Below are 12,352 nucleotides of genomic sequence, written 5' to 3' on the forward strand. Positions count from 1 at the left end.
ACATGCTAAGAGATTAGATGCTTTGTTTGATTTTTGACAATAATGATCTGGGTTTTAATGCCTGCTCTTATATGTAATAGCCAGTGAGAGCTGGGTCTAAGAAGTATCTGAGCTTGATTGTTATTTCCATGAGAATGGATTAACATGTTTTGGAAGATCATTGTCTAGGGATTAGCTCATTGATTGAGGTTTGTTGGTCAATCTAGATAACCATAGTTTAAGCCCAGCCAATGAATCCATCCTTAGGACATTTCTTTATTTATTGATTTTCTAGTTCAAGTACTGCAATTGGTTTACTATTGCTCTGTTTCAATATTTGCTCTGTTTCTGACATTCGTTCGTCAACTCGACCATCCACTCGATCGTGCATCCGATCGAGTGCCTGCTCGAGCTCATCCAGAGTTCTTGTTTATGTTCTGCATTTACCTGTTTCCTTTCCTGTCTTGCACTAGTTTATCTTAGTAGTTTTTACATTCTGCATTTCATAATCATCATTAGGTTGTTAGTGACAAACATCCTTTATATTTGGTTTGACTTAGATAAGTATTTACATCCTGATTGCTTGCATCACACTCATTTTGGTTTGACATCCTTTATGCTACAACTACGTAAGGGTAATTGAAACACCTTGCATCCATCTCCATCATCATTCATCACCATACCACCAAAAGAACATGTTTCATATTTACTTTTAAATATATACAAACTATATGCTGTCAAACCAAAAAAAACAAGAATAAATACACACTACTGATGAATACTTTTCGCAATAATTTTTGAAAGTTCAGATTATTATACAAAAATATTTTTGCCATGTAGATCTCTGAAAAAAATGAATTATCAACGAATATAGTATATCATAAAAGTGGGAAAAAGGAAGAAAAAGGAGCATATTTTCTCTCTCAGGCGTGAATATCGAGACAACCTCTCCTCTTTCCTTTTCCGACGTCGGCGTAGCTTTGGCCCATCTCTTCTCTATTTCAACCCTGCTCTTCCTTTTTTCCCTCTTTTGATTTTTCCCCATCTTTTTAAACTTTTGGCAACTTCTCAATATTATGCAAATCCCAGATCTAGCTTGTTTATCTTGCAAAGAAAGATGAAGATTTCCGGCGATTCTCATCATTCCTTTCTTATGCCCAGCCTCTGTGGATGCGGATCGATTGTCCACTGCTCTGTATATGTCAAAATCGGATTCATATTTTCACCTGAAGTTTTCTTCACCTTGGTTTTATTGATGGAAGAAGCTCAACCTTCTGAACCATCAGATGCGCCTTTTCGGGAGAAGACGTCGACGGCGCACGACGAGCTTCTCTTCAGGGTTATGGTTTTACTGATTGTCTGGACCTCCACCTTAACCTCTCGCCACCACCAAAGCCTGACAGGATCAAATCTAGTTTCCTCGGAGTTGCTCTTGACACTACAAATCTATTCGTGTACTCCAACCAGTCGCCACACACCGAGATGCTTGTGGTCACCAGATGAAAACCCTAGTGTTTCTTTGGTGGACCTGAATTATGAGGTCGTCCCAATAAAGATTCTCCTATCTCAGCCGATCTACCAAAAAACCAGGTTTACTTACTATTACACTTTAGCAACTCCTAGCTCGTATTAAGGTCTGTATCGCAAGTATATCCTCTTAGGCCGAAGAATCCTCTTGAGAAATACACCGGTTAGACTGCTAGGATTTTTCAATCAGTTAGTCAAGCCCCTCGTATCTGCTATAAGTGTGGTATTAATATTTGCTTCCTTGGCTATGAAGTTATGTGGCGTTTCAGCTCTGAAATCCTATTGCCAACAGCCTGACTATGCCTCTGGTAGATCCTTAGCTAATAGTCACCCTTTGTCAATACTAGCTTGCGACTTCAGCCATCACCCAAAGGTCATCAAGGTCATCAATCTTATTTTCTTTGTCCTCCTGTTACCTTTAGCACCCAACTCTCACCACTCGCCAGAATATATGAGATATCAACTGTCTGTGTCTTTCCGGCTACAAACTTTGTGTGGATGCCTTAATCTCCATAGTCATGGCTCTTCTGCGAGAGAGGCTCCACTTTTTATGTTACGGTCTGTCACTTATCATTGGCGCATCCCTCTAATAGCTTCTTTGGTGAGTTCTTTTTCTCCCAAGCATATGAAGCTCCCTGTTATGGCCCTTGTACAACATTTAGTAGCTCCCCTCACGCCGGTGAGACGCTTAGCCATGACTTCATCTTCAACGTCTCCTAGTCATCATTTGACAGAGACCACTTCACCTTCCTTTGAGCTTGTCTTGGAAGAGTTATCGACATACCTTGATCTCTCATGTGCTATTTGTTCCCTAGCAAGTAACTCAAAGCTCTCTTGGATTAATGGTCGATGTAATCTATCTGTCTTTGTTTGGCATTGGGGAATGCCTTTGTTTGCTTCTGTTGTGTACTTTGGATCTTTGTATCCATTCTTTGTACTTGAAATTAAGTGAATGAAATCAAGTATTTTGACAAAAAAGAGTATATCATGATAGTGATATTAATTTTAGTATCATTTACAATTTTATTTTTCTAATTACCAAGTATTTTTATTTTCAAGAATTTTAGTGGGTTTTACTCTTTCATATTTTTCATCAGCCTTTTTTCTCTTCTAAACTAATAAATTTATAAAATTTTAAAAGCTGTATTATTATTTTTGGAAAAGAGTAGGTTACATAATGATTGTTCGAGTAATTATCCAATACACTTAACCGCAAGCCAGTATATACGGGGTCAAATCCACAAGAACTAATAGTTCACTAAAGATTTGCGAGAGTCGTAAATAGCTAAAGCGAACGAAAGATAGTTTGTTTGGTTTCAGAAATTGTAAATAAAAATGCAAGAAATAAAACGATTAAACTTATGGGATTAAAACGTTGGGTCATAGAGTATTTCAGAGATCAATGACTAATGAGAAAATGAAATATATAATTCAATAATTAAGAACCGTTCTAGAACATGAACACTATAATAGACTAACCCTCTTTCAAGGCATTAGAAACTAATTTGACTATTAGTTTGCTAAACTTTCATTTGCAACCTCCTAGCCAAATTTGCATTACAATCAAGTTCATTAAGTTCACAATGGGTCCTAACATCAACTTTCGCAGGCTAAAAATACATTGCTAAATTCACACTCATTCATGCATTCTATCGAACACTTTTGATGCATAGAAAAACCTAGAGTCTAAACAAGGTGATCAATCCTATTTTAGCATTAAGATCATGTGAATCAAAGAACGTAAGGATTAAGAACTCCAAACAATAATTAAAAAATCAATTCATTGAATCTCCTAATTGGAATCCTAAAACCCAATTGGAAACACATAGCAAAAGAGAAAACACAAATCATAGATTAAGAAAACATGATTAAATTGCAGAAATAATAAGAAATGGTTTAGAAATCTTCTCCAAATTGTCAATGAGGATGAATCTCTAGAATCCCAAAAGAGTGGCTTACAAAAAGTCTCAGATTGCAGAAAAAAAACGTAAAATAAAACTTAGGGTTTTTCTCCCAACAAATATAAAGTATTTATAAAGTTCTCAAAATAAGGTAAAAAGGTAACAACCTACTTAGGAAATTTTCCCAGCCAGACGGGTTTCTCAGGTTGGCGGATTTTAACGTGAAATTTGCCGGTTTAGACTATGTTTCTTAGTGATGCGAGTTTCTCAGATTGGCGGGTTTTGACGTGAAACTTGCTGGTTCAAACTCCGCTTCTCAGCTAGGCGGGTTTCTCAGATAGGCGGGTTTTAACGTGAAAGTTACTAAAAGTAGCTTCTCAGATAGGCGGGCTTCGCTTCTTTGGTAGGCGGGTTTTCATATGAACCAACATCTATCTCATATGCTTGTTTGTATCTAAAATGACTCATTTTTCTTCCATATTCTTACAAAATGTCCTACAACCTATAAAAACTAGATAAAGAACTAGAAGACTCCCGAACACACTTTGACTTAATAAAAAGTATAAAATTAAATAAGAGAGAAAACAAAGATTCAGAACCGATAAAAACACCATCTATCACATACAACTTTTCATATCTATTTACCAATATAATATCAAATCTAAGACTACAATTTCAACCACAATGACACATAATATATGTAAATGTATTTTATTTTTTTTGGAATAAAGGAATTAAAGATGATTGTTAGGTAATGTCTTATTCAAAATAAAATACATCAAATAATTGATTTCATTCTTTCGTGTGATCATACCTCACCAAAAAAAAAAACATTCTGGTAATGTTCTTTAAGTTTCAACCTTTATAGTACATTCAACAAAAAGATTTTGTTCCCATTGAATGGTGGCTCTTTTCAGGTGGAATATTAGTTTTCTTTACCTCTAAAATATACAATTTGTATATGTGCATTTTGAATTTGGTATCCATTTAATAATATTTTAAGCAAATGAGAATATCTTTTTTCCTAACATTATTCTTTGATTAGGTTAATCTGTCTACATCGTGAAACATAAACCTCTCTTTTTCCCGCATAACTGTTTCACATCAAATCTTTTCTCATAATAATACTTTAAGACAAAGGACTTTAAGATTTAAATTTTAAAGAAAAACAACTTATGAAAACAAAGCATAACAATTATATAAATAAAAAGTAAAGCATCGCTATCCTATTTTTTCCAAAATAATTATTATCTACTACAGTCTACAACAGTACTACAGATGTTACCGAGAAAACATACACCACCATACAGGCTTTTCCTTTATATATATACAAAATAATAATAATTTTTCACATTCTAAAATTATTTCCGCTATAATTCTTTTGCATATTTCTCAAATCAAAAATAAATGATAATTTTAAAAGAAAAATAAACTGTAGTTAGTTTTCGGTTCTTTTTTTGTGTGCAACCAAATAGTTTTCTGTGTCATATATAATCATTTTGTATAATAACATATGCATATATACTTTCTTGGTGGTTAAAAGATATTATTCTAAGATCATTATTCTTCACATAGGAAAATTAGGATATAATCAAAATTAAAGTCTAAATGATGAAAAAAGAATATTAATGTGCCAAAAAGTACAAATTTAGTGGACGATTGGATTGATTCTCTCCTAAAATAATGATGATATAAGTGGCTTAGTTATAAAAAGAAAAAAAAAATTGCGACGATAAGATTCATGTACGTTGATATGAAAATGTCTTAGATCGAATTAGAAAGTAACTGGTAGTCATCCACGTCAAAGTTTAAACGTATTGCTTCTAGGTTATCTATCCAATGCGCGCACTAGATTGGTTTAAAGATTAATAAATGTGAAATCTCAAGCATTGAGCATATGCATGATGTGATGTTGATTTCACAAATAACGTGAACCAGTTCACATCTATAATCCGATATGATAATGCATAATCCAACCGAAGTGTGGCCACTATAAATGCATGCTCATATCTTTATATATGAAGATTAAATTCAAGCAAAATTCGATGCTAAAAATATTTCGATTTCGTAACTTATCTCATATATAGCTCACAAAAACAGCAATTTATTTAAGCCGTAGAATGTCTTACTCCAGCTTAAACCTCGATCACTTAAACATTCTTATAATTCTTTGATTTGTATAATTAGTCATTGCTCTAGTATTTTCTCAAATATCAATGTTCAGTGGTAAACTCGTTTTCTTGATGACTTGTTAATCTTGTGAAAGTATATATGTTCCCCACTGTTTGGAGTTTGGACTGTTTTAATTATATGAAGTTACAAACACATGTATATTATATGGTATGGTTCTTGCTATAAAAGTTCCGATTTTATAATAACTAAAATATTTATATTATAGTTACGCAAATGAGGTAAAATACGAGGTTAAAGCTATACTAAATAGTTGTTGCCCAAATAAAAAAAAAACAATAATAAATAGTTATATCGATTTCTAGTATGATATAGTAGAAAACACTATTTTCAAATAATGATCATATTACAAACTAAAACTCTATCTCTTAAATTTTGATTTATATTTAAATAGTTAAAATTAAAGTACTATTTTAAAATATGATTTCATGTCATATATATATGGATATTTTCTTGTATATATATAATTAAATAAACCTCTCTTTATGTAACACCAATAATCTATAAATTTCATTTTCTTCCAAAAAAATGATAACTTCATTGCATAGAAGAGCTTTATTTGGATAATTCTTGGATTCACCCCTTTTAAAATTAAGGAAACAAAACTTAATTAAAGAAAACAAATTCTGTAATCAATCAATTTTAAAATTGTTAATTCTAATATTAAATTATAATTTTTAATTATCATATCTAAACCCTAACTATTTTTATAAATCCAAACTGACATATAATTTTGTTTAATTGCAAAATCTAAACTCTAACCATTCTTTTATAAACCCAAACCGGCATATACTTTTATTTAATGTAAAACCTAAACCTTAACTACTCTTTTGTAAACCCAAACCAACATATAGTTTTGTTTAATTTTAAAATCTAAACCCTAACCACTCTTTTGTAAACCCAAACCGACATAATTTCGTTTAATTGTAAAATATAAACCCTAACAACTCTTTTGTAAACCCAAACCGACATATAATTTCGTTTTGATTGTAAAATCTAAACCATAACCACTATTTTATAAACCCAAACTGACATATATTTTTTTTAATTATAAAATATAAATATTAACCATTCTTTTATAAATCCAAACCGACATATAATTTTCAAAAATATAAATTTAAACTCTAATCATCTTTTATAAACCCAAACCGACATAGTTTCCTTAATGAAAGATCTACATAATTTGTTTTCTTAATTTATTTTATCTTAATTTTGATTTATTTTTTTAAATATGATATGACATAGCATAATATTGTATTTCGATGAGCTAATTAAGAGAGGGTGAATAAAAGTTGTTCACCATAGAAGTGAACCCAATAATTTTTTGTTTTATTTCAACTTTATAATAAATACCATATACGAATCGAACATGCATTTTGGTTTTGGAACAAAAATGTATCAAGTAAAACGTAGGTGACTTATGTTCGTTGTTGTCTTAATTTTTATCACATTTATCTTTTGATGTGGATTTTCAAAGTGGAAGATGCGTTGTTAACTCGAATGTCTCCAAGGTAAATGATGCTTTTAACAAAATAAAAATTTAAAGGAAAAGGGGAAACAAAATGAATCTTTCCACTGACTTTGAGGAAAGACAGTTTTTTTTTTATAAATGCCCTACAAAATCTGTTCAAATACTAATCACTCCACTCATATAAAATATAATATATAAAGATGATTAATTTATATATGATATATGCATATTGACAAGAACCATTAACATGGCTTAATTCTTCTTCTACTTCTTCTTTATTGTGTCGGTTCGCTCGTCTTTATATATATATTCTTTTCCCATATTGTAAAATAGAATAGTTTTGTTTTATTAATTTTAATATATTCCAGAAATTCTCTATTTTTGTTTTCAAAAATAATTCTCTCTTCATGCTTTGTTATGGAAAATTCCATTCATTTAGGATTATATGTCCACATAATCGGATTTTTATTATATTCACAAATATACTTCACCGCCGCAGTAAAAAAAAGTCCTTAAATAATATTAGCTAGTGACAAAAATAAAAAATCCATGCATCCTATAAAGAGAAAAAGACAAAAAATATGATCTACTATAAATGCAGAAAATGAAATTTAGTTGTATCCGGATCCGTCTGAGTGGGTTGGTATTTTGTTAGCGGTATGTATACATTTTCGCCATCTAAACGTGATTATTGAACTTGTGATTTGTAAAAATATTTCCAAATAGATTGTTATTTAAAATAAAATAAAAATGTATGCATTGCCTTTTCTTGGTGATTTTAAAATGTTTTGAAAACGTAATACTTAAAATATAAATATCTGATTTTCATAACCTTTGAATATTGCAGAGAGAATATTAGTAGCAAATCATCACGATTTCTTTAAATCCATCTAAAATAATCAAAACCTATTGAAACTCAAATAGTTCCAAATATTCATCAGAACAGAAACAAAAACTTAGAAGTTTTAATTCTTGTGCTAATGTTTAGACCCATCAGATGAGTTTCAGTTTTATATTTTATTTATTGGGGAGTTTATTAAAACATGTTTTAAGTTTGAGCCCTAGTAAAAAGGAAGATCCACCAAAAATGGAGGAACCAAAGAACAAGCCATTGCCTCTTGGGTTGAATCTTATCTAATTCCCAAAAAAAAAACTGTAATTTATTTTGTGACATTTCTTGATGTTCTGATTATAACGAAACCTAGTACACAAACAGACAAAAAGAAGTTTCCGTTTGTGTGTTTCTCAAAGTTAGACATAAGAAAACGTGTAGATCAAGCAAGTGATATTACTATGAGTCACAAAGTCTCCAAGAAGTTAGACGAGGAGCAAATCAATGAGCTCCGGGAGATTTTCAGGTCATTTGATCGGAACAAAGACGGAAGCTTAACCCAGCTTGAGCTCGGATCACTTCTCCGAGCACTAGGGATTAAACCTAGTCCAGACCAATTCGAAACGCTTATAGACAAAGCCGATACTAAAAGCAACGGACTCGTCGAGTTCCCGGATTTCGTGGCTTTGGTATCGCCGGAGCTTCTTTCGACGACGAGGAGGACGACTCCTTACACGGAGGAGCAGCTTCTCCGATTGTTTAGGATATTTGACACGGACGGCAACGGGTTCATCACTGCGGCGGAGTTAGCTCACTCTATGGCCAAGCTTGGCCATGCCTTGACGGTGGCGGAATTGACGGGGATGATTAAAGAGGCGGATAGCGACGGAGACGGCCGGATAAATTTTCAGGAGTTCGCAAAGGCTATCAACTCTGCTGCATATGATGATTTATGGGGTTGATGTTTTTTTTAGTGGACTCTCTTCCATTATTCCCCCCCCCCCCCCCCCCCCATAATTTTTTTAGTTTCTATCCTTAGTACTTTTCATTAATTTACATGAAAATTATATTCTTATATTCACAATAATTACTCAAGTTGAAATTCCGGTTCTTTGAGTTTTCAGATTCTTGACATGCCTCGGTGATTTGAGTAAATATTTCGCATTAAGTAAATTAATTAAGTAATCTCTTACTTGTGGCAAATTTCATATGTGATATATTTGAAGTTCATTGAAATTTGGATATACATATACTCGATCCAGCAATTGATAGATCAATCCATATGTTTTGAGGTCTAACAAGATGATAGAACTAAACGATGTACCTACGATGCTATTATTACGTTTAAGTTTTAGTAGGCAAACAATAACATCGTAGTAATATATTTATTGAAAACAAATATCATGTAACTTTGTTTCTTTGTAATCATGAATGTAAATAATCTTGCTCAAAAAGAAAGAAAGAGGAAAACAAATCTTGCATTAGCTACAAAATTGATACCATTAGCTACGATTCTTTTATCAACCTGGTTTGGTTACAAGAATCTAATGCATCTTTGTTTCTTATTTTCTAAAAAGTTTGTTGCAACAAAATATTACCTTACAAAAAAGGTTAGACATGTTTTCAGAACCATCGCCAAAAATTGCAAAACCTTTGATCTCTTCCACATATATCAGATATTACTCAATTTTAAGAGAAATGTTTAAATGAATTTATACTAGCAATCATACTGATCATGTATAGTATATGTTTCAAATTATTATTTATAATCTCAATGTCTACGAAACTGTTTTATTCAAGCGTTAAAAAGAACATAAGACACTGTCATGTTTTCTACATACTTCTTCAGATTCTTCTATCCACAATCACATCAGTTTTCTGGAAATAAAAGGCACAATTATGTCAAGAACGATTAGACTCTTTTATGGATTTCTGCTGCTTAGTCTTTCATCTCTGTGCCATCCACTGCAAAATGTCTTTCCTGATTACACCGTCAAACCTGCTACCTGTAACATAGCTCGGCTGGATCAGACTTGCAACTAGATTGTCACTGTAATGTCTGTACTGAGTTGAAGTTCCACTGGGTCTCGGCGGTTGGTACATCATAGAGACAGACGGGAATGGATTGTGCCGGAAGTGTTTCAATGAGGAGAACAAGTGCCTATCGGATTCACGGTTTTGAGGAGTGTGCGATTTGGGACGGGAAATTTCCGTTAATCTTTTTGCCTTGTCCAAATTCGAGTTGGTGTGATGTGGTAGTTCTGGCCGAGTACGGATCTGAGCTGCTGGTTTCATCCGGTCTAGCCAACGGAGAATCCAGTTTCCAAGATTTCTACCAACTTCTATGTCTCTCTCTTGTATGTTCTTGTGAACCGAAACTGCCACATCGAAGATTTTACGAGTCCTCCTGAACCAACGAAACAGGACAACACCAGTCAATGCATAACCCTAACAAATGAAGCTAAGCTTCTGTCAAAAATCACAGAAAAAGGAGGATCACAAGGAAGAGATCTATACCGTAACTAGACTAGATTAAACCTGATGATATCTATGCAGAGATTATGATACCGTACCGATGATAATCATAAACTTGTCCAAGAATCTCAAGCAAACACATGCAAGTGATAGATTCAAAGACCTCAACTAGACCAAGTCTCTTGGAAACAAAGGCGAATCCATACCATCAAACACACCTCTACTTCTCTAATCTAATTCCTACAAATCACATTGAGAAATGCTTCAATTGCTAAAGATCAAACACAACAACAACAGCGAGAGCAAGAAACGAGACTATAGACTTGCTTTTACACAAATGACTCGATTACGGTGACAAAGCTCAAAGGAACTGCTTCGATCATACAGATTCACAATAGGAACTGCTTCGATCCTCCAGATTCACAAAAGGATTGTTGTATCTATTCATCATCAAAGGCAGGGTCTCAGATTTTGAACCTAACGATTCGAAAAGCATAAACAGAAATCAACAATTTCAACTACAGAACATTGCAATTTCTCAAATTCTGAAGAATAAACCTAATTTCCCGAATCGGGATTACGTTTCGAACAACACAATCATAATAGATCAACCAGAATCGAAACGATCTCGAGATTAAAAAAAAAGAAAAAAAGTCTCACCGATGAAGAAACTGACGGATTTTGGGATGTTTCGGAGAAACAAGCCGACGCTGGATCTTCAAGGCGAGCCTATAAGTCCGTCTCAGTCCCAAGAAGTAGGCTGTTCCCAGGGTTATCTCCCACAGCACCATCTTACTTCTTCTTCTTCTTCTTCTTCTTCTTCTTCTTCTTCGGCTACACGATTTATCTGATGATCGCCATTTCGGTAGTCGTCTCACTGCTCTTCTTCGACTGGTTCATCGTTGATACAATCTTATTGGGCCTTCATTTGGCCCACTTTGATTTAATAAACATATGGGCCGAGTTAAAACCAACAAATCTGACTTAAATGTGCTTTTTTCTTTTCTTTTTTTTTTTTTTTTTCTAATAACGAATCTTGTGAAAGTCTGATTAAACTTAATTAAGAAATAACTACGGTAACTACATAAACATTAACCTAAAGATAAGACTAAATCAAACACAACAAAATATACCTCGACGTTTATTAATTCTTTTTGAAAAGACTAATCACTTCTGGAGTAATCTTTCAGATGTGAATGAAGAAGAAGATTCAAAAATTAGTACGTTACCTCCAACAAAGAAGAAAAAGGTAAAGTTAATTAGACATGTGTTTCTGTGACACATGAGAATTCACGTGGGTCGCTAAGGTGAAAAGGAAATTGTTTTTTTTTTTTTTTTTTTTTATGGGATTTATTTAGAGTTTTACATTTTAATTAAAAAGAACTGGAAATTTACATTTTCTTAAAAAATGTCAAGTTATTAATTATTGGCTATAAATATGTTACTATGTATGCTCGTCGAGAGCAATTGATTCACGGAGAAATAAACAAGCTTTTAGGGAATTGATTTCAACTTCTTATTATTCTTCTGAGAGCAATTCTTCTTCTTTTTTTTGTTTCCTAATCCACAAAAACACCAACACTTACTTCATTATTCTTACAAATATTTCCTATTCTATCAGCGAAAACATGGCGGACGACGTCAGCGAATGCACCATTGTACGCTGCTTATGTTGTCCCGGTAAATGTGTGGTCAACTTCTTTATATCACTGCTCTTTTTCACCTGCTACGCTTCATTCTTCGCTTGGATCATGGTCATATCCATTTATCCAACGACGTGAAATTCCAAGTCTACGACGCGGAGCTGACACAATTTAACCTCGAGAACAAGAACAACAACCTCCATTACAATCTCACTTTGAACCTATCCATCTGAAACTCGAAGAGTAGTATTGACATCCATTACGACAGGTTTGAAGCAAACGTTTACTACATGAACCAGCGGTTAGGAGCTGTTCCCATGCCGTCGTTCTACCA

At 33.2% G+C, this 12,352-nt stretch overlaps 1 protein-coding gene and 1 pseudogene across 2 annotated transcripts; one reads left to right on the forward strand and one right to left on the reverse strand.

The window, feature by feature from the left end:
* The first annotated feature begins 8,219 nt into the window (after positions 1–8,219).
* LOC104779031 (putative calcium-binding protein CML17 pseudogene) lies at positions 8,220–8,995 on the forward strand (annotated as a pseudogene). Its single transcript, XR_015587011.1, has one exon. The product of XR_015587011.1 is annotated as a putative calcium-binding protein CML17 pseudogene (transcript).
* Positions 8,996–9,675: 680 nt separating this feature from the next.
* On the reverse strand, positions 9,676–11,310 carry LOC104777258 (uncharacterized). The gene is made up of 2 exons (XM_010501471.2): positions 11,036–11,310; positions 9,676–10,307 (listed from the first exon to the last, which is right to left on the reverse strand). The coding sequence occupies exons 1-2, from the start codon at positions 11,164–11,166 to the stop codon at positions 9,848–9,850; spliced, it is 591 nt and encodes a 196-aa protein (XP_010499773.1). The 5' UTR covers positions 11,167–11,310; the 3' UTR covers positions 9,676–9,847.
* Between the last annotated feature and the right edge of the window lie 1,042 nt (positions 11,311–12,352).

The sequence above is a fragment of the Camelina sativa genome, chromosome 3 (assembly GCF_030686135.1).
Source record: "Camelina sativa cultivar CO46 ecotype springtype chromosome 3, ASM3068613v1".
Lineage (NCBI taxonomy): Eukaryota > Viridiplantae > Streptophyta > Magnoliopsida > Brassicales > Brassicaceae > Camelina > Camelina sativa.